Source organism: Ursus maritimus, unplaced genomic scaffold (assembly GCF_017311325.1).
Source record: "Ursus maritimus isolate PB19 unplaced genomic scaffold, ASM1731132v1 scaffold_16, whole genome shotgun sequence".
Taxonomy (NCBI): Eukaryota; Metazoa; Chordata; class Mammalia; order Carnivora; family Ursidae; genus Ursus; species Ursus maritimus.
Genome location: NW_024424008.1, coordinates 61,973,272 through 61,996,732, shown reverse-complemented (window position 1 = coordinate 61,996,732; position 23,461 = coordinate 61,973,272). Strand labels below are relative to the sequence as shown.

The following is a 23,461-nucleotide window of genomic DNA, read 5'->3' as shown; positions in this document are numbered from 1 at the left end:
TGTTGAAGTTGCGTAGATTTCAGAGGGGATGGGCAGCTAACCATCCTCTTGACATTTTCCTATTGTGCTTTTTTTTAAAAAAATTATTTTTATAGTAAATATTTTTTCTGAGCTTTTATGAATCTTTAAGCTTTTGTCATATAATTGATGCTTTATGGGAATTTGTCAGTTGCCTATTTTTAGCTGTCATTTCCGTTGAGCAAAATACTTACCCTTTTCTTTGATTCTGTTGTACATGCCTATACTTGCTTTTTTGTCGTTTTTTTGTGGGGTTTATTTTGCATTTTAATAATGGCAAACTAATAAGTGCATCAAAACAATTCAGCCACTTTGTTTCACCTCTCCTATTTGCTTCATTCGGGGTTAGACCTTGAAATTAAAAGAAAAAAATCAATATGTGAGTATTTATTACCTGTGTTACTGCATGCTTTAGTATGCAGTGAATTAGACATGGTTCCCACTCTCAAGAACTTCATAGTCTAATTGAAAAACAAAATCAATGCTTGTAAAAGTCAACTAAAAAGCAATGAAATGCTATGTTGTATTCATTATGGAGACAGAAATCACTGTGGTTTGCAGTAATCTATAACCGTAGTCCTGCAAGTGTTTTGGCCATATACCCAATAAAAGATTGGAGCCAGGACTGTCCGTGTGTCGTTCATAAATTATCTACATACACACACCTGGCTGTCCCGGTATACAAGTATGCTGTAAGCTGTCCTTTACAAACACGCCAAGGAGTCTAGACAGGATGTGGTCTGTGAGTGTAGCCACCTGGGACTCCTGACTAACACCTGCAGAGTCTGACCGTGTAGCCTGCATGTAGTCCGTCGTCTCCGGCCTTCCAGCTTGGAATATGTTTGCGGGTTGTCTGCTTCCTGAGGGGGACTGGGCCCCTCCCTGAGTGTCCTCAGCACAGGTGGACCACAGCACCTGGGAACACGGCACTGGAATTCTAGTGAGCTCAGGAAGCTCATTCCCTCTGTCTTTATTCTCTCCTTGCCCCTCAGCCCACTCAGGCCCCTCTCTCTGAGTAGCCCTAGACGAACAGTGGTCAGCATGTAGAGTCCTTGCCACATGTGAGGATTTCGTGGGTGATGAAGGGCTAGGGAATGATACCATGACACAGTTAAACCTGTAGCTTGAGGGCCGGATATGTGCAGTGTTGGAAAAATCAGAAGTAAACTTCAAGCAAGTGATAGTCTTAATGATTAAACATTAAGATTAACAATTAAACATTAATGATTAAACCCTCAAAGAATTCAAGATGATAGTGTAAAAATTTTCCTTTTTTTTTAAGGTTCATGTTTGAGAGGGTAAGAATTCCAGGAAATAAGGGAGTGAGAAACAAAAATAAAACAGGAGTTCTTTTACTGTTCTGTAACTTACAAACCTATAATGATACTATGTCTTTAATAAACAGAAAAGTATTAGAAATCTGCCACTGATGAAGGACAAAAATAAGACAACTGTTGGAAATGGCAACAGAGTTATTAAGAACCTAGAGCTCTCATCAGAGTAATGGAATTCATCTTGACGAAGTCCCACAAGTTCATTTTTTCTTTTGTTTCTCTTGCCTTTGGAAACGTGTCATGAAAAAGGTTGCTGTGGCTGATGTCAAAGAGGTTGCAGCCTACGTTCTCTAGGATTTTGATGGATTTCTGTCTCACATCGAGGTCTTTCATCCATTTGGAGTTTATCTTTGTGAATGGTGTGAGAGAGTGGTCAAGTTTCATTCTTTTGCATGTAGCTGTCCAGTTTTCCCAGCACCATTTATTGAAGAGACTGTCTTTTTTCCACTGGATGTTTTTTCCTGCTTTGTCAAAGATTAGTTGCCCAAAGAGCCGAGGGTCCATTTCTGGGTTCTCTGGTCTGTTCCATTGGTCTATGTGTCTGTTTTTGTGCCAGTACCATGCTTTGTGATCGCAGCTTCTGCACAGCTAAGGAAACAGTCAAAAAAACTAAGAGGCAGCCCACGGAATGGGAGAAGATATTTACAAATGACACTACAGATAAAGGACTGGTATCCAAGATCTACAAAGAACTTCTCAAAATCAATACACGGGAAACAAATAATCAAATAAAAAAATGGGCAGACGATATGAACAGACACTTTTCCCATGAAGACATAAAAATGGCTAACATGAACAAATGTTCAAAATCATTAGCCATCAGGGAAATTCAAATCAAAACCACACTAAGATACCACCTTATGCTAGTTAGAATGGCAAAAATTGACAAGGCAGGAAACAACAAATGTTGGAGAGGACGTGGAGAAAGGGGATCCCTCTTACACTGTTGGTGGGAATGCAAGTTGGTACAGCCACTTTGGAAAACAGTGTGGAGGTCCCTTAAAAAGTTAAAAATAGAGCTACCCTATGATCCAGCCATTGCACCACTGGGTATTTACCCCAAAGATACAGACGTAGTGAAGAGAAGGGCCTTATGCACCCCAATATTCATAGCAGCATTGTCCACAATAGCTACATTGTGGAAGGAATTGAGATGCCCTTCAACAGACGACTGGATGAAGAAGATGTGGTCCATATATACTATGGAATATTAGCCATCAAAAAGAACGATTTCTCAACATTTGCAGCAACATGGACAGGACTAGAGGAGATTATGCTAAGTGAAATAAGTCAAGCAGAGAAAGACAATTATATGGTTTCACTCATTTATGGTACATAAGAAATAGGAAGATCGGTAGGAGAAGGAAGGGAAGAAGAAAGGGGGGGTAAGGAGAAGGGGCAATGAACCATGAGAGACTATGGACTCTGGGAAACAAACTGAGGGCTTCAGAGGGGAGAGGGGTGGGGGATTGTGATAGGCCGGTGATGGGTCTTAAGGAGGGCACGTATTGCATGGTGCACTGAGTGTTATACGCAAGTAATGAATCATGGAACATTACATCAAAAACTAGGGATGTACTGTATGGTGACTAACCTAACATAATAAAAAATTATTATAAAAAAAAAAGAATAATGGAATTTAGCATGTATGACAGGTTAACTTGAATCTCTCCTGTTATGTGCTGTCAGATTTGTTGTTTAGTATTGTTTTTCACTTTGTTTTTGCAGGTTGCTATGGGTCAGGGTCAAGCTGATTTAGCAATTCAGATGCTAAAAGAATGTGCCCGTAGTGGGGACTGGTTGTGTTTGAAGAACTTGCATCTGGTGGTGTCTTGGCTGCCAGTTCTGGAGAAGGTAGATACAGATAAATGTGGTAAAAGTGGTATATTATGGTAAACTATTATGTGGCATAATAGTGTATATTATAATTTACAATTTTAAGCATATACAGTGTTTTTGTAAAAGCTAATTATTTTTTTAGTTACTTTCACTCTATTTTACGTTATAATAATGAATGTTAGTATCAGACATAGATTATTAAAGTAATTTTTAGACTTCATTCTTTTAGAACTCTTGACAATTTTTTTGTCATTCATTCATTCTTTTATTGTGTAAGCACTTGTTTCGTACAGTAAAAAAAGCCAGCAGTTGCCCTAACTGCGGGTTGCATACAAAATTTGTAACCTCCATCAGGAGGAACTTGGTTTAGAAGAGGCAGGCCACTTAATAACTATGTTGTAGCATCATAAACGCTACGGAAGAGAATTTACTAATTGCCATCAGTGACGAATTCTGCCTGGGACTGTGGTAATGAAGAGTTGAAGAGGATACCCCCCTAAGACAGGATATTGAAATTGACAGATGAGTAAGGATTTGCCAGGTTCCAAAGAAAGTAATACGTAGAAAGAATTATATTTGTAAAGACACATAAAAATTTGAATAAGTGACCAAGGCACACAGCTCGGGCAGAGGAATTTGTATGGTGAAGTTTTGAATTTATATTATAGGCAATAGGATACAACAAAAATAGCTAATAAAGGAATTGATGTCATTAGAGAACTCTGGAGGTATGAATGGAAGCAATGAGAACCCAGAGTCCCACACACGCTTGCTGGTTGAGGCCTCTTGGTTGCCGCGAACGCTTACCTTGTACGTCCTGTGTGTTGGGCCCCGTGGCGAGCGTTCCACACTGTGTGTACTGTTACTGTCCTTGCTTAGAGCTGGTGTACGTCCTAGAGCCCAGGGTCACGGCGCAGATAAGCAGCAGAATGAACTGTATCAGAATGTCGCAGAAGGATTTCAGTAAGAAAGTTTACTTATGAGTATATTTATAAAATGGAACTCAGCGTGTGTGTTAAAGTAGATTTTTCTTTTTGCTATTTTTGTTCACCAGGAATTGAACACTCTTCAGCCTAAAGATACCTTTCGTCTGTGGCTCACTGCAGAAGTCCATCCCTACTTCACCCCTATCTTACTACAGTCAAGTCTGAAGATCACCTACGAGGTAAGGAGACTTAGCCCCGAGTCACTCAGCGCAAAGTGCGCTCGTCTCCACGTGCCCCCTAAAGCTCTGTAAGGACCTGTCGGTCGTACAAAACACACCTAAGTTTCCTTTACAACAGTCCGTTCGATTAATAAGTGGGTGGAGGACCTGGACAAACATTTCTCCCAAGAAGACATGCACATGGCCAGCAGACACATGAAAAGATGCTCAACATCTTTCATCATCACAGAAATGCAGGTCAAAACCACAATGAGATACCACAGTTGTCCCAATGGCTGAAACGAACTAACAAGAAACAGCAAGTGTCGGGGAGGACGTGGAGAGAAGGTCTCTGCTCTGCTGGTGGGAATGTCAGCTGGTGCGGCCACTGTGGGAGACTGTGCGGAGGCCCCTCAAAGATGAAAAACAGAACTGCCCTGTGGTCCAGTTATTCCACTACTGGGCGTTTACCAAAGAACAAAAACACTAATGCAAAAAAATGCAGGCGCCCCGATGTTGATAGCAGCGTGATTTACAGCAGCCGAGATACAGAGCCCCCTAGGTGTCCATCCGCGAATGAATGGGTAAGGGGATGTGGTGTACGCACAGGGCAGCCTCGGGCTCAGCCATAAAACCAGACGAAATCTTGCCATTACAGCCACTTGGAGGGACCTACAGGGTAATCTGCCAAGTGAAATAAGTTAGTCTGAGAAAGACAAATTCGTGATTTCACTCGTAAGTGGAATGTAATAAATGAATATACAAACAAAAAACAAAATCAGACCTATAAATAGAGAACAGCCTGGTGTGCCAGGGGATGGGAGTGCGGGCCAGGCAGCATGGGTGGAGGGCAGTGAGGGAACGACGGCATCACAGGCGTGGAAGGCGCAGGGAGCAGGGTCCGTGGTGGTGTGACAGCGCTGTGTGGGGACAGGTGGGGTGCACTTGAGCTGAGCGCAGCATCGTGTATGATGGACATGTGTGATCGCCGTGTTGTATACCTGAAACTGTTGTAATACTATGTATCAACTAGACTCAAAAAACACCTCTTCATTTCGCTTAGGTGAAGTAAGCCTCAGTAAGAGCATAAGCTGATATTTATAAAAATACATTTAAATTTTCCTTTTAAATTTTATTTCATTTTTTTGGTGTTACCAGTAAAAAACACATAAAATTTACCATCATAACCATCTTTATTACCATAGTTTGGTGGTGTTCGTATGTACTCTGTTGGGCAACCCTTTGCTAGACCTTTTCGTCTTGAGAAACTGCCATCTGTCTCTTGAGGAGCGACTCCCCATTTCCCTGTTCCTCCACCCTGGCGATCTCTACCCTCTGTTTTCTAGGAGTTTGACTACCTTAGATACCTCCTATAAGTAGAATCCTGCATTATTTGTCTTTTGGGGACTGGCTTATGTTACTCAAGAGAATGTCCTCAAGATAGTGACCCATGTCGTTGCGTGGGACGGGATTTCCTTCTCTCCCGAGGGTTGATAATATCCCGTGGTGTCTGTACATTCTGCGTTTTCTTTATCCGTTCGTCCGTGGACAGCTGGGGCTTCTGCCTCTTGGCTGTTGTGAATAACGCTGCAGTGAATGTGAGGAAGGTCATTCTGTTTTTCATGTTTTGAGGAGCTCCAGAGTGTTCATCCTTGCAGGACTCTGTCTTACGTCCCCCCAGCACTTGTTACTTCTGTGTGTTTGTTGTAACCGTCCTAACACTGCAAGCCCGTAGCTCACCATAGGTTGGCTTTGGGGTTCCTTGGTAATTAGTGATGGTGACAGTGGTTTCTAGGCTGCTTATCCATTTGCATATTTTACTTAGAGAAGGCCTCGTCAAGTCGTTTGCCCGTTTTGAATTGGACTTTTTGTTGAGTTGGAGGAGTTGCTGCCCAGATGTGTAGTCAGCGGACTCTGTCTTCCATGTTGTGTCGGCTCTTCCCGGGGCGAGTTGTCTCCCTGTTGCACGGTTGTCTGTAAACTTGAATGGAGGCCCGTTCGTCTGCTCTGTGCTTCTGTCGCCCCTGCTCTGGTGTCCTCTCCAAAGAATCGTTGCCAAAGCCGTTGTCACGGAGTCTCCTGGGCCTCCTTCTGGTTTGATCCTTTCAGAGCCTTACGTTTAGGTCTTGCATGCGTTGTGAGTTCATTTTTACGTATGGTGTCAGGTAAGGGTTCAGCTCTGTTCTTCGCAGCAGGGTCTCTGGTGTTCTTACGTGCTTTCTGGCACAGCCAAGTCAGATTTTCAGTGTTGGTTTCCTTTTTTCAATCCGTCATGCTCCTGACACATAATGTCCAAACCTACTGTATCCAAAACTCTATGTGTTTGCAGTGTTATTATGGGACTGGTTCAAGTCCTAAATAAGATAATTAACTGAATTAAAACTTCTTAAAACTGGTAATAAAGGTTCAGCTATTTCTTTTTTTTTTTTACCCTCAGTTTGTAGAAAGTTCTTTGTTTTTTATAATTTTTGTTTGGAAGAAAAAATATCTTAATAATGTTTATAACGACCTGTTGCTTTAGATCAGTATTTGTTATTTTTTTACTGGAAGGTGTTCATCTCATTTAAGAAAGAAAAAGGATAAGGATTAATCCAAGGAATGTGAAGTTTGTTTAATATTTGGAAATATGTTAATTGAAAGTCATTAAAGTGTCTAGTAAGAAAGAACCTTTCCAGAGTCTTCCCAGCTGCTCTCCCAGTGCACTGACTTCATATCCTAGAGCTGGTAGGAGTCACAAAGGCAGGGGATATTTTTTCTCTTGAGTTTTATACTTACCATATAATACCTGGCAGTTACGAAGAACACAGTAAATATTTCAGCACACGAAGAGTTAATACATCAGGGGAGAACTGTTCCTGCAGCATTTTAAATTAATGAGTAGTCTTCTAGGATTTTTTTTTTCATGAGGTAATTTGATTACTTCTTAATGGAAATTTTGTTTAATCTAAATTGGTGATTTTTTCCTATTTCTTAAATGTGTATAACTAACTGCACTCTTTTCTAAAATGTTAATTATATTCAAAATTATTACTATATATGTACATATATGTACACACATGCATATAGTAACTTTAAAGGTTGTTAAATCTCAATTACTTTTTTTTTATTAGTTGACAGACTTTTTCAAAATTTACTCCAAATAACCCATGTCATACTTAATCATTTATTTTTATCTTAGTAATTCTTTCCACTGAGTTTCCTGCTTTATTCTTTATTTTCTTCTTAAATTGTCCTTAGATTTATATTTGCTTTCGTTCTTCCTGATTTCTTCTGTTGAATAAGTTGACTTAGATTTACTTGAAACAATACTGAAATTATTGTTATGTCTGTGAATTTGCAGCTGAGTACGTGCTTGGCCTTATCCCATAGTTTGACATAGTAGTGTCTTTTGTCGTTTTCAAATATTTTTTATTTATGATTCTTTCTATAATTATATAGGATTTATTCATTTTGTGTAATCTTTAGTACCTTAAAAACTCCAAGTGGTCATTCAGTTTCCTATTAATTTCATATTTAATTGAATAGTGCTTAGGAAATTTAGCCTATTCTATGATTATTTTTTGCAAATGTTTCGTAAGCATAAAAAATGTCATTTTACAAAGTTTAGATTTGGATATGTACTTAGTAAATCAGTGGTTTTTATTTTTTTCCTAATCTTAAAGAAGTCTTTTTATTTGAGAAAAATGGAATGGAAGGGATTGCAAAGGGAATGACTCCCTTGTAGCAGGCCTTCTTAACGTCCTGACTTATTTATGCTTTTTGTGTTAGAAACCATTTTAGAAGAAAAATTTTACTTCTACTTTAATATAATTAAAGTAAATGTGCAGAGAAATGCACATTAATTTCTTTTAACCTTAGAAGAATTTTTTTTTTAAGATTTTATTTATTTGAGAGAGACAGCAGAAGTGGGGGTGAAGGATAGAGGGAGAAGGACAAGCAGACTGCCAGCTGAGCAGAGAGCCTGGCGCGGGGCTCATGACCTGAGATCATGACCTGAGCCAAAGGCAGACGCTTAACTGATTGAGCCACCCAGGCAGCCCAACCTTAGAAGAATTCTAAAGGAACCTATAATTAATACACAAATGCATTTGGTTAAAAAAAAAAAAGGCAGAAGAATTTTTTTTTTTTTTTTTAAGAAATGGGTTTATTTTACTCTTTTTCTAAGAATTCAATATTTGTCTTTTTCATTTGGAAAACTAAAAAAATACAGATTCTGGACATGTGGATAAGTATTTTTTAACTGAATAATATACACTTTGAGTTTCTGGGTTTGATTTGTGTTTATGAGCCTTGTGATGTCTGCTGATACCCCCTTCACCCCTGGTGGACCAATGTGCAAGGAGCATGAGTTGTATTTTATGTAAGTAGTATTTGGAAGGCCTCATGGAAATTCACATAGGACCTGGAGAGGGACAACAGTCTATGAAAGTAAAAACCGCGTGCCCCTAACAATCGATGTCAAATTCAGTGTATAAGTGACGATTCGGTTTCAGTAAATTACCTCAATGATGATATAAAACTTACTTGGTTGTTATGAATATTGTTGGTTTTAGAGTGTTTTAATTTGAAAATTTTTGGATTTATAATTGATAGAAACTGTTAGGTACAAGGAGTTTAAAACTAGTTTTAGAGATGTACATTTTGAAGTAACGTAAGTCAAACTGGGTAATAGTGAAAACTTTTCTTTATTAAAATAAGTCCTTAAATATGTTAAATATTAATTTCATTTGTAAGATTTGAAACAATAGGATGTCAATTTTTTGTCTTTAGTCACCTCCAGGTTTGAAGAAGAACTTAATGCGTACTTACGAATCGTGGACTCCTGAGCAAATCAGCAAAAAAGATAACATACATCGAGCTCACGCTCTCTTTAGTTTTGCATGGTTTCATGCTGCATGTCAAGAAAGAAGAAATTACATCCCACAGGTGAGTTAGAACATGTCTTGGACATACCGTAAGCTATGCATATTTTTGTATTAGAGTGTTTCTACAATGCAGCGTAAATGGCTAGGATTACTTAACAATTTGGCTCATGATTCATAACTTTAGATCTCTAATTCTGTCTTCGCTGTTGATCTTCTGGCCTGCATGTAATTGCGTAGTTCACATCTCTGAATTACATTGTTCGGAACGATGTGTGAACCGTCATGAACCCGCAGTGATTGCTATCATTTTTGTTGTTGATATCACAGTCATCTCAGAGTTCAAAACTGAATTCCCCATAGTTGTTTTCCTGTCGTGTACCCCTACTAATAGAGTGATAGAAGAAATATTAATAAGACTTTGAGTTGGTAGGAAATTTATGTAAAATATTGGAGGAAGTTTGTTAACTGTTGATGGGCACATAACCCTTACAGATCTTCAGTTCTTAGCTGTACTAAAACTTAGCGAGTGAAGTTTAAACCTCATGTGTTTTTTTCAACATCTATAATTTAAGAAAATTGATCCAAATGTTAGCAACGTCCAAATTTATATCCCTACCTCAGACTAGTTCCCTAAGCTCTAGGTTTATGTACCCAGCTATTTATTTGACTTACCCAGTTTGTTTCAAAAGGACTGAAAACCCACATATTCTGGCTCTAAGCACTAGAGCGTAAGCTGCTTAAGAGCACAGGTTTTGTCTCTTTGGTTCGTTGCTGTATTCTCACTGACCCGAGCCTTGCCTGGTTCGTAACTGTCAGTTGGACACTTTGGTTGCGGGAGCTCATGGGGCCTTTCCAAGCCTTGCAGTCTTTCCGTGCTGCAGCTAGCAGTGAGTGACACCGTTGGAAGTCATTCTGAAGACCTCTCTTCATGGTATCTTCACGTTCCGTGACTGTGCAGTGCAAACATTCTTTAGTTTTACTGCCCTAACTCCCCATCTGTGTTTTTCTTCCTGCCTGTTGTACTCCCCTCCCCAGCGTAGCTTGCCCTGTAGGTGTGTTCCAGTGACGGATTGTGTCCACCTGCTTCTCCCTTCCCCGCGTTTGACCGTGACCAGAGGGCAGGGATTGATTATGTTTGGGTTTGTTCTCTTAGACGTAGAGCTTTACATGTAATATGCATTTATAAACATTGTTTTGAATGATTAATGGAGCAATGCAATTTGTGTTGATGTTCCTAAATACTATTTAAAGCCTAAAAAGATTTTAGTCTCAATGTACTACATTAAACTAATTAAAGTCAAGGGAAGTACCATCAAAATTACTTTACCTTTTTTATATTTTTATAAAACATAGAGCTCTATGCATGTTTTTTATACAAGCATTGTAGTTATTGAGTTTTTAATTACTTCCGACATGAATGCTTCATGGGTGAAATGTACAGGAAATAATGCTGTATGCCTTTGGGCCTTTAAAATTTTTTTTTTGTAATATTTCTGTTGTCTTGTTTGTGGACAAAACCCACAATTCTGAAGGACAAAATTATAGAAACTATTTCAATGTGTACGCCATACTTAGACTAAAAAATTTACCAATTTGTTCTGTGACTGAATTGCCACAATATTAAATGATAAAAACCGTTCTCATTTTAAAAGTCTTTGGCATGCTATGGAGGTCATTCAATTTCTTTTAAAAAATTACTGTTACCTTAGAGTTACTGTTTTTATTATTAATTTTCAGGAGTTGCCCTTTTATTTTTTTAGCATATTTTGAACATTCTTTAGATTATAAGGATCATGATGCATATATATATCTTTGAACACTATAGTTCTTTAATATTTGTAAATTTGTTTTGATAGGGTTGGACCAAGTTTTATGAGTTTTCTTTATCAGATCTTCGGGCTGGATACAGCATTATTGACAGGCTCTTTGATGGTAAGTTCTACTGATCATTGTCATCTCTGGTATTAATGGGAAAATTTTTTTTGAGATCTTACTAATAAAGTGGTTTCTTCAAGAGTGACTTCCTATCATAGAATGTGCTTTTACTTTTCACATGTTTTATGTCCTGACCGCCGTGCTTGTGCTAACTAGATAGCTCTTGATTTGTTGTGGTCATTGGTTATATATGCCACAGTTTTCTGATTGATCTGTAGCTTTCCAGAAACAGAAAGCTAGAAAGACCTTGTATTCACTTTGTGGCCTTCCTAAGTTTCAGGCTCATGAGGAAATATTCAGATCTCGAGAACTGTTAAAACCCAGGGGTGTGGGTAGACTAAGGTCAATACTGTGTATCTGTAGAGTCTTAACTTAGATTAAGTTGGAGTCAAGAATTAAGGTGCAAATAATAGATTGAAGTAGGGCAACAGACAAGACCATGTGATCTGATGGGCAGAGGCCGTCCAGCTCCCCACCTCCGCAAGCCAGGGGCCGTTGAATCTCTGAAACGTGCTGTGTAGGGCCAGGGCAAGGGGACACGGGAGCTGAGAGCAGTGGTGGATATGTTGATTGGAATCTCAAACTTGAAAATGATTCCTGTCTCCCGTCCACCTTGCAGCCCTGCCAGACCACCCCTCCCTGAGTCGGCCCGCTTTGCTAGGTGGCGCCACCATTCACGAATCTGCTCCGGTTCAGAACCTGTGAGTCACCCTGGATTCTTTCTCTGATCCTTTAACATCGCGTGTTGGGCAGTTTCTGTCCCTTTCACGTCCAAAGCAGATCATGATTCTGTTCATTTATTGCTACTTCATCAGTGCCTCGGGAGTCCAAGCAAGAGCTTCTTACCCTGTCTTCTTTCTATTTTAAAAGCACCTTTGAAAACTTCTCCACATGGTAAAGAGACTGTTAGAAAAGTAAAATATAGAATTCCCATCTAAGACTACAGCAATAGTAGTCTTCTTTCCTTTCCTCTCGCGAGCCAGGCTTGTTCCTACCTGAGGGTTTTGGTAGGTGCTCTTCTGTCTGACATGCTTTTCTCCCAGACCTTCTTATGTCTGTCCTGTTCTTCCCATTCGCATCTCACCTTCCAGGTGTCCTCTTCAGATAAGCTTTCTATTACCACCAGTCTAAAGTAATTTAAAAGTTACTCTCTACCCCCTTGTTCTGTTGTGTAATTGGAGTGCATCGGTGCTACCTAGTATTTTTTTGGTTGCTTATTCATTTGTTATTTTATCTCTTCCCACTAGAGTGTGATCTCCCTTAAAGCAATGTTTGTGACTGTTCTGTTAATGACGTTTGTCCTCAACACCCATAGCAGGTTACTCGGTTACTGTTAGTTGAATTAATATCAGATCTCAGAAACGATTCTGTAACTTGTCTTTAGCAGAATGATAGGGTTAGACATCTGGGACGTGTCCAAGTCCCATTTTAATTTATATGTTTATGGGATTAAAGTTTTGAATGATCTACATACAAAAAATACTAAGATCGTACGATCACCGTTCAGTGAAACTTGCACACACTGAATGTGCTCCTGTAGCCAGAGCATTACTTGAGAAACAACATCGCCGGTACCACTGCCTTCCAGTTGTGACCGTCTCCCAACACCCCGCCCCACCCCCAGCTCTTGTGGTGAATACTAGCATCTTACCATACACATCAGTTTTGTCTGTGTTTGTAGAGCTGGAATCATGCATCATACACTCCTCAGTCTGTAGGTTCTTTAACGTTATATTTGAGAGATTGACCTATGAGGATGCATGTAGTTATGGATTATTTATTCTCAGTGCTGTATAGTATGCCACTCTTCGATTGTAATACTTTCCTGGTGGTCACGTAGGTCTTCTGGGGTGATGGTGAACAATGCTGCTAGAGCTTTGGGTAAAGAGTTGGATGTATTTATGTTGAGTATATATGTACGAGTAGATAAGATACTCATTTGTTCACCATTTGTTCATCATTAGTGCCAAGTAATATTCCAATTGAGTTTTTCTTTAACAAGTTTTGAATTCTACGTCAGAAAACTACATAAACTTACAGCTTAATAAACGGTCATATATTGAAACTTCGTAACTATTTCCAAATCAGCAGAGTGTTACCAGCCTTCCAGAAGTGCACCCCTTACTTCTCATGCATGTGACCCAGCACTGCCCCATTCCATGCCAAGGGTAGCCACTTTCCTGATTCTGTAAGCTGTTGTTTTTAATATTAATCTTGACAGAGTTTTCTGGAGAACATGTACTAATGCTTCAGCTTGCATTGCAACTTGGTGATTATTCTTTTTCTTTCTTCTTTTTTTGTATTTTCAAGTTTTTAAGTTCAAGTTAGTTAACATACAGTGTAGTATTGGTTTCTAGAGAAGAAGTCATGATTCATCACTAATACGTGACACCCAGGACTCACCACAGGTGTCCCCCTTAATGCCCATCCCCCACCCACCTAACTCCATCCACCCGATTTGTTCTCTCTTGTTGAAAATCTCTTATGAATTGATTTCTTCTCTTTTTTTCCTTTTCTTAATCCTCTTCCCTTATGTTCATCTGTTTTGTTTCTTAAACTCCACATATGAGTGAGATCATGTGATGTTTGTCTTTCTCTGACTTACTCACTTAGCATAATACAGTCTAGCTCCATCCACGTTGTTGCAAATGGCAACATTTCATTCTTTTTGATGGCTGAGTAATATTCCATTGTATGTGCCCTTTTAAGATGAAGAATCCAAAGCAGGGAGTTGGAATGATTTGTCATTATGATTGAAGCTTGTGATGGAATTAATAGTACCACTGAATTGATGTGAATAAGAGGTGGTAGTGAATCTCATGGTAAAGATCTAACTGGGTAATGTTGGGATTACAGAATTTCTGGATATTGGGGACTTCCACATGTACAGAATTAAATGCCAAAAGGAGAAAAATTTCTAATTAAAGGGGTAGGTTGGTGTAGAAATGACGTAGCTCCTAAGACCTGGGGTACGTGTAAGCCTTGATGCCCGAGCTTCCTGATGTGTAAAATGCGGAGAATAGCAGATCCTATAGCCATTGGTTCAATTCTGGAGTAGGCTGAGTGAGAAAAGCCCCAGGAAACACTTGACATTTAGTACAGCGAACATATTGAGTGAGCTGGCAGTGGTTGTTGACTGTTACTGCTATTGCTCTAATTTCAGTACCGTTCTTCTTTAATCCTGAACAAAACGAACCTTACTCTGAGAACAGTGGGTATAAGAAGAAGAACATCTTAAAAATTCTATAAAATATTTTACATAATAGCTATTTGCATTTGATAAGTTGAAAGGTACCTCAGTGTTTCTGTATGCCCTGGTGGCCAGCTGTGAATGAGTGAGCCATCCGTTACTAATACATGATTTAGTGGAGACCGAGGCAGAGCTAGGATGTGGAGGCCTGGTGAGGTCCGCTGTGATGGGGGGCTTGGCCACTGTTGATAATGCGACGTGGGCGGGGAAGCAGCTTTAATGAGTCTCCTGCTGCTGGGCCTTGTGCTGCAGGAGGCAGCCTGCATCACCCGGTGCCAGTGTGGGCGGTGACACCAGCGCAGGCGCGACTCCGCCCTCAGGCTTTGTGCACAGTACCCTGTAAGGAAACTAGCGAGCCGTGCACTGTGTGTTAGGAGCTAGTTTAAGTTCCGCTGCTTCCTTTGTCCCGTATTCCTTGTCTCCTCTGCAGACCAGAGAATTAATTCTTACAGTTTAAAATTACAATTACCACTGAACTGTGATGAAGAGAATGTTCTTGTTGCAAAATGAAATAATAACTTCAGAGTCTCATTGTGTTGTTTTACACAACATTTCTCTTTTAGAGTAGCAACTGGACAGTTGACTATTAAAATCATGACATTACAAGACTGCGATGTGTGAAGTTATTTTGTAGAGTTTCCTTATTCAGATGATGGTGACGAACTGAGATTTTCATCATTGTATAAAATTAGGTTTTGAATGTATTCTTAAGGAATTTCCCATTTAAGGAGGCAGTGTTGTGTGGCAGACAAGAGTATGGTTTCAGAACACCTCATTCTGGTTCAGATCTGTGGGATTGTGTGATTTTCTGATTCGGGTCACTCACCCTCCCTATTCCTCAATTTCTTCATCACTATAACTGGGCAATTTTAACTTCTATGATAGAGGACTTAAATGAGTTTATACACGGAAAAATGTTTGGCAGATTTTACTTGATTAAATAATCTCTGAATATTAGCCACTCTGTGATTATATTAATTAATAAGAATTTATTAGTGAATTTTACATTCCTATTAGTGAGCCTTTTAAGGAACGATTTAACTTAGTTAAATGTATATTGTTATATCCTATAAATACAACTGGAGACAGGAATTTAGTTAATATATTAGAATAATTCAGGATATTTTTAGAATCTTTCTAATATCTTAGAGATAAAGCTAATAAAAATATGTTTTAAAATTATAGGTACCAAAGATGTGCAGTGGGAATTTTTACACGGTTTACTTGAAAATGCTATTTATGGTGGACGTATAGATAACTATTTTGACCTTAGAGTTCTTCAGTCATACCTGAAACAGTTTTTTAATTCTTCAATAATTGGTGTTTTAAACCAAAGGAATAAGAAAAGTGTTTTCCCGTATTCCTTGTCTCTACCAAAATCCTGCAGCATTCTGGTAGGTAAAATTCATCATTTTTAATCTATTACCAGATACTTGAATCCTTTCTTAAACTGTTAAATACATATTTCTTTTCAAATACACAAGTAATTCTCATTCATTGTAATGCCAGTATGTGGCCTGGTTCTGTCAACTCTGGGCAAGTGTGTTGTCCCCCTTGGATATTTAGGGACTACTTGATGGTAATGGGATAGAGTTGTGGTAAGGAAGACGGTAGAGGTAAGACTGTGAAGTTCTGGAAGGAGAGCGAATACTGCTTCTTCGTGGGCATAAGAGGGCTCAGGTATGTTATCGAACAGGAAAGAAATAGCACAAGTATCTTCGCTTTCTGGCTTACGAGTTTAAAGCAGATCCCAGCTGTATGAGGGGTACATGGGAGGTGCCTTTGATTGCAGCATTTCTGTGGATGGGTGTTTATTTTACCCAGGTGGAGCTTTTCACCTTGAGAACTGATTATGCGCTGACCTTATAGAATGAGGTCATCTTTTCCAGAAAATAGTACTAAATATAGCCCAAAGGTTTCAATTCTAATTTATTTTGCCACAAACTCATCTTAGTTTAATGTCCAAATAATGCTTTTATTACCTAAATATTATCATATATCTCTTTGTGAATTACAGAGATACATACTCAGTAATATAGTTCTTCTTTCAGGATTGTGGATTTTTCTCTCATCCCAAGTATTTTTTGAGAAAATTCTTGTTTCAGTGACATAATTGTCAAAAGTCTAAGTTTAAAAACCAACATCGAATATGTTACTCAATATCTTACCTGTTAAGTATTCCATCTATTTTATTTTTCAGTTTCTTTCATTCACTCACTCATTTATTGTGTAAGAGCCACTGCCTGTCTGCCCCCTGGGGCCGTGTTCTAGACCACGTGGGCACCATGGGCTTCTCTGGGGCTGACTTTCTGGCAGGAGGGCTTCCCACAGCAAATAGAGGCATCCCGTGGCTGTTCATGGTCCATTTATTTCATGTAGTGCACTGACAGGTCCTCCCTCTCTCTGTGAGCTTTAAACGGAAAACTCCTACAGGAAAGTGCACATCATAAATGTATTGTGCTATGAATTTTAACACAGGGGTACATAAACAACATCATCAGCTCCCCAGAAGACCTCCTTGTGCTCCCGTCTAGTCAGTGCCTCCCCCACAAAGGGGGTGTCATCTGGCTTCTCACAGCCTACGTTAGATTTTTTTTTTTTGAAGATTGATTTATTTGACGAGAGAGTGTGCACATGAGTGGGGGGAGGGGCAGAGGGAGAGGGAATCTCAAGCTGACTCCCCGCTGAGCATGGAACCCCGATGTGGGGCTCGATCCCAGTACCGTAAGATTATGGCCTGAGCAGAAACAAAATCAGAAGCTTAACCAATGGAGCCCCCCAGGCGCCCCTACCTATGTTAATTTTGCCAGCTTTTGAGCTTCACGTAAATGTTATCATTTGGTGTATATTCTTTTGCCTCCAAGTGAGGACAAATCAGTGTGGATGTGTAGCTGTCTGTCATTTAGGAAACATGGCTGTGTATGGTTGGGGGGAAGTTTCTAGCCAGCATACATGAGCGAAGTTCACAGCTGTTTTGAAATGAGCAAAGGGTATCAATAGAGAATAAGAGTTTTATATTTGTAGGATGATTTATGAGAATCAGTGTTAAGTTTCCATCTAATAGAGTTCTACAGAAGGAGGAAACCAGAACTTCCCAGGAAGGTGAGAGCACCTGCTTGTGCCCTACACTGTGCACGTGCACACGTGGACAAGCGTGTATCCACATGCTCACATACATGCATAATTACGTATACATGAACATGTTGTGATTGAACACCTTGGGGAAGTAACACGTGTTGAGTTTCAGGATGGGAAAAACTTAAGAAAACAGCATGTCTTTCCAAAATTGGACATGTTTTCAGGCCCTGGGCTTCCTGAAGTCCAACTGTTGCATTGGAAGGACTTCAGGGACAGCAGCCAGGGATGAGAAAGGATGATAGGAGGGGGCAGAAACGACCGTTTCTCCAAGTTCCACAGGAACAGTGTAGACACGTGTGCAGTACGTCCTGTGCATGACAACAACCAAACAGAACAGTTCTTAACCTTGAGCCAAAGTGGATAAACCCTCTTGGTCTACACTTAAGTTTCCCATCTAGAGTTTAGAGTCAGTAACTGCAGATGCTTGCTTGATAAATGACCCTTTGCAGTGCGTACAGTAATTCTTGGAAGGAAACGATAGGATTATCAGTGTGTTTCATTACATCTCAGCGGCGGACTGAAGACTCGCTGTGGAACTGCTTCATGTGACGCGATTGATAGAGCAGTGCTTGCTTACCAGAGCGTGTGTATGTAGGTTCACGGGGTTCTGTAAGTTTGGGAAAATAGCTGGAATATTTTTCTTGGAATAAGCAAAACTGCACTCTGCAGATTAGTCTTGGGTAGGTTCAGGGCTTTCCTAAAAATGTGTCACATAATATTGTACACGTGGGGTCCCTTTGAATGTGGTGAGTTAAATTATGTGATACTGTATTTTTTAAATTTAGGGATGAAGAGGTAGTAATGACCAAGAATATTTTCTGTAGGCAACTAAGTATTACATAGACTGAAAGTTAGATTTACCTGGAAAATGTGAACATATGAGTAACTTATAATTTAATACTTCCCAATATCTATTCTTTCTGGTTTTAGTGGTTGCAACATCAGTCTTGATAGAAATGCTGTTTTTCACTTCTTTACATTTAGGACTACCGTGCTGTCATTGAAAAGCTTCCAGAGGATGACAAACCGAGTTTCTTCGGTCTTCCTGCCAATATAGCTCGCTCGTCTCAGCGCATAATCAGTTCTCAGGTAACCAAGAAAAGAGGTGCTGGGTAGAAAAAACGTTGCCAACAATATGAAATTCGATTTAATACTTCAGACCCCACAAGCCATTCTTTAAAATTTTCATTTTATCTAGCATGGTAGATTCCAGCTCTACCTTAAGTAAATTTTAAAAGAGCCAAGGAGTTCTATATTAATACAAATGTTAAAATTAGTAAAATAACATTGAACAATATCACTTCCTCCAAAATATATTTATTTTACCTCCTGTGATTATTCTAAGGCAACATTTTTTAAAAGTTATTTATTTTAATTCCAGTGTTGTTATCATGCAGTGTAATATTAGTTTCAGGTGTACAATATAGTGATTCAGCCGCTCCATATACATCACCCAGTGCTCATCACAACAGGTGCCCTCCTTCATCCGTATTCCATTTCCCCCATCCCCCTGCCCACCTCCCACCTCCCCTCTGGTCCCCAGCAGTGTGTTCTCCATAGTTCGGAGCCTGTTTCTTTGCCTCTCTCTGCCCCCGCTCTTGCTAATTTGTTTTGTTTCTTAAATTCCACATCTGAGTGAAATAATACGATATTTGTCTTTGTCTGATTGAGTTAGTTTGCTTAGCATAATACACTCTAGCTCCATCTATGTCGTTGCAAATGGCAAGATTTCATTCTTTTTTTTTATGACTGAGTAATGTTCCATTGTGTATACACCCCATCCTCTTTATCCATGCATCAGTCCATGGACACATGGGCTGTTTCCATAATTTGGCTATTGTTGATAATGCTGCTATAAACATAGGGGTGCATATATCCGTTCACATTAGTGTCTTTGTATTCTTTGCCTAAATACCCAGTAGTGCAATTGCTGGGTCATTGGGTAGCTCTGTTTTTCATTTTTCAAGGAACCTCCATACTGTTCTCCAGAGTGGCTGCACCAGTTTGCATTCCCACCAACAGTGTAAGAGGGTTCCCTGTTCTCTGCATGCTCACCAACATTTGTTGTTTCCTGTGTTGTTGATTTTAGCCATTCTGACTGGTGTAAGATGATGTCTCATTGTGGTTTTGATTGGCATTTCCCTGATGGTGAGTGATGTGGAGCATTTCTTCATGTGTCTGTTGGCCGCTTGTATGTCTCCTTTGGAGAAATGTCTATTCATATCTTCTGCCCATTATTTAATTGGCTTATTTGTTTTTGGGTGTTGAGTTGTGTAAGTTCTTTATAGATTTTGGATAGTAACCCTTTATCTGATATGTCATTTGCAAATATCTTTTCCCATTAAGTAGGCTGCCTTTATTTTTGATTATGTCCTTTGCTGTGCAGAGTCTTTTATCCTGATGAGGCCCCAATAGTTTACTTGTGCCTTTCATTCCCTTGCCTCAGGAGATGTATCTAGAAGGATGGGGCTACAGCTGATGGCAGAGAGATCACTGCCTGTGCTCTCTTCTAGGATTTTTACGGTTTCAGGTCTCACATTTAGGTCTTTGATCCATTTTGAGTCTATTTTTGTGTATGGTGTAAGGAAATGGTCCAGTTCCATTCTTCTGCACGTGACTGTCCAATTTTCACAGCACCATTTGGTGAAGAGACTGTTTTTTCCCATTGGATATTCTTTCCTGCTTGGTCACAGGTCAGTTGGCCATCATCGTGGTTTGCTTCTGGGGTTTGGACCCGTTGCCCTGGCCTGGGTGTGTTTGTGTCTGCACTTGGGCTTCTGGGGCGTCTGCTGGGTGTGTGGCACGCGTCCTACTCTTGTGGCTGAGCTGCCTTCAGTCTGCTTGTCTCGGTGGCTGTGCCTGTCATGGGAGGATTGTGTATTGTTTGTGGGCCAGTCTGGGGCCACTTTGGGCTTGTGTTGAATCAGACCAAGACTTCCCCAGAGATGCGGTCATACCGAAGCTCAGGGTACTTTCCCTGCGTTGTCCCCTGAGAAACTTCCTTGGGTGGGCAGTGTCTCCTGCTGCTGGGGCCGGTGTCTGACTGGTGTCTGTGCTTCTCTTTCCCTCCCCCTGGAGCAGGGGTCCCTTTGGAGGGGTGCCAGCCCCTGTCAGTGCTGTTGGTGCACTGCCAACCTGTGGCACATCTTTGGGAGGGCTCCAGCCAGGGTGGGGCGCGTCAGGTTAGTAAGGTGCTGGTCCACTGGCGGAGGACGAGACCTGCAGCCACCGATGACCTAAGGCCAGTGGGGTTGGAGGGGACACACTGTGGAAGAGCACAGGCGCGGGTCAGGCCGTGTTAGCAGGGGCTGCAGCGGTGTCCAGTGGGAGGAGTTCTGGAGCCCAGGCCTGTGCGCAGGAGAATGTGGGCGTGGGGAGCACAGTTAGCACGCTAGGTGGTGAGCTGTGTTGCTGTGCCTATGCCTGCTGGTGTTAAGGCCGGACCGCAGGGGAGGGAAATGGTGTCCAGAGTGCTGCTTCTAGGCTGTGTCTCTTCAGAGGAGGGGACGCTGCGTCTCCCGGATCTGAGCTCTCTGATTTTTAAAGTTCCAGGTGTCAGACTCCACTGATGGTAAGAATTCGCAAAGTTAGGTGCCTCCGGTTTTCAGAGTAGACTGTTAAGTGGGTTCATCTTCCCTTTGTGGGTCTCCCTGTATGTGGGACGCCTGCTGTGGGGTCTGCTCCTCTCCCCGCTCCGTGCCCCCACACACTGTTCCATGGGTCCGTCTGGCTCCCTCCCGTGACTCTGCCCTTTCTGCCTTCTTCAGTGTGGCCTCTTCTCTACATTTAGCTGTGGAGAGTCTGCTCTGCTAGTCTCCAGGTCATTTCCTGGGTTATTTATGCAGATAAGGGTGCTACCTCGTTGTGTCATGGGATGAGATATGCTTGGGGGCTCCCATTCCACCATCTTCCCGGGAAGCTCTTCTGTTTTACTCTTGAGTAATTCTTGTAACGGTTTACCACTTTATCTTTTCAATAGTTTTCAATTAGTTTTATTGATATTTTCTATTTTTTTTAAATCTGTATTTCTTTATTTTTGCTTTCTATTATTTCTTTCTTTCTTCTAATTTGGGGCTTTGTTTGTTGTTCTTTCTCTGGTCCCTTTAGGTGGAAAGTTAGATTTTTTGTTTCTTGAGGTTGGTCTCTATCTCTATAAATTTCCCTTCTAGAACTGCTTTTGTTCCTTCCCAAGCATTTCGAGCCATTGCGTTTCCATTTTCATTTGTCTTAAGGTATTTTTCTATTTTCTCTTGTCTTTCTTCATTGGCACATTGGTTGTTTGGTAGCGTGGTATTTAGCCTGCATGTGTTGGACGGTAACTGTAATGGATTTTTAGTTTCCTATCATTGTCGTTGGAAAAGGTGCTTGATATTTTTTCAGTCTTCTTAAACTTACTGAAACTTCTTGTGTGTTTTAACATGTGATCTGTTATGGAGAATAAATCATGTTCACCTGACAAGAATATGTGTTCTTCATTTTTGAAATGGAATATTCTCTTTTTATCTGTTCAGTCCCTTGAAAGCCAGTGTCTCCTTACTGCTTCTCTTTGGATTATCAGTCCGTTAATGTAAATGGGGTGTTAAAGTCCTCTACTATTACTGAATTACTGTCAGTACCGTCCTTTATGTCTATCAATATTCGCTTTATATATTTAGGTGCTCCTATGTTGAGTACATACATACATATTTACAGTTCTTACATTCTTGTTGGATTGATCCCTTTATCCTTATTTAATACCCTTCTTCGTCTCTTTTGTACAGACTTTGTTTTAAAGTCTATATTGTCTGATCTAAGTATTGTTACTGACTTGTTTTCTCCTCTGTTTTCATGGATTATCTGTTTCAGTCCCTTCCACTCTGTATGTGTCTTCAGGTCTTTTAAAGTCAGCACATACCAGGGGTCTTGCTGTTTTTAATCCAGGCGCTCCGTCTTTCGATCGGAGCACTTAGTCCATTTATGTTTAAACTAACTGTTGACAGATGTGTACGTATTGCTGTTGGGCTGGGGCAGTAGCTCCCGCGGAGCCTGCCCGCGCCGTGTGGTAAGACAGGGGTCCCTGCCGGGGTGAGCTGGTCACCACTCGGGCCGCCCATCAGGTGTGGCAGCTTGGGAGCCACTTGGGAAGGGTGCCTTTTCAGCTGGTAGGGTTGGGCAGGCCAGAGGGTGGTGGCATGCCAGGGCGGGGCAAGGGGTTCCGGTGGGTACGTAGTGTCAGAATCAGGCCAGCTAGGCTAGCGAGAGGGAAGAAAAGTGGTGTTTGTTCATATCTTCTCTCCCAGAGAAAGCTCCTACAGGTCCCTGCCCCTCTGGCGCAAGTCCTAGAATTAGGAAATCTCCTTCACTTATACCCTAGGCATTTTTTTTGTTGTTGTTATTTAAAATTTATTTTTATTTTTTTATTTAAATTCAGTTAATTAACATACAGAGTATTAGTAGTTTCAGGGGTAGAATCTAGTGATCCATCAGTTGCATATAACCCCCACCGCTCATCATCACATCACATGCCCTTCTTCGTGACCATCCCCCAGTGACCCTGTCCTTTCGCCTACGTCCCCTCCAGCCACCCTCATCTGTTTCCTAGGCACTTTCTAAACTTCCCTTTGAAAAGGTGCCTGTGTGCTGGATCTGAGGCCTAATGATGTAGCGTGCTGGCCTTGGAAGAGCAGAGATTCCGCTCTCCTGATTATCTCCTGGAGCTAAGCCCGCCGATTTTCACAGCCAGTCATCATGGGGGCTTGTCTTCCCAGTGCGGGTCCCTGGAGCCAGGGGGGCCCAAGTTGAGGCTCCACCCTCTTCTCAGGGAGTGAGTGTCTCTGTGCCGGCCTGTGGTATCCCTCCTGTTTGTGGATTGCCGCTTAGCCGGTGGTTGGTTCCCTACAGGGTCTCCTTCCCTCCCTTTTTGTTCATCTCACTGCTAGTATTCATTGAGTTTCTTGAA

At 40.8% G+C, this 23,461-nt stretch overlaps 1 protein-coding gene across 1 annotated transcript in view; it reads left to right on the top strand.

Moving 5' to 3' along the window:
• DYNC2H1 (dynein cytoplasmic 2 heavy chain 1) overlaps nucleotides 1–23,461 on the top strand; it is a 299,576-nt gene that overhangs the window by 176,488 nt on the left and 99,627 nt on the right. The window contains exons 77-82 of the mRNA XM_040631281.1: nucleotides 3,081–3,206; nucleotides 4,246–4,356; nucleotides 9,106–9,261; nucleotides 11,057–11,132; nucleotides 15,571–15,779; nucleotides 18,508–18,612. Coding sequence (XP_040487215.1) covers nucleotides 3,081–3,206; nucleotides 4,246–4,356; nucleotides 9,106–9,261; nucleotides 11,057–11,132; nucleotides 15,571–15,779; nucleotides 18,508–18,612 — 783 coding nt within the window. The remainder of the gene's footprint in view (nucleotides 1–3,080; nucleotides 3,207–4,245; nucleotides 4,357–9,105; nucleotides 9,262–11,056; nucleotides 11,133–15,570; nucleotides 15,780–18,507; nucleotides 18,613–23,461) is intronic.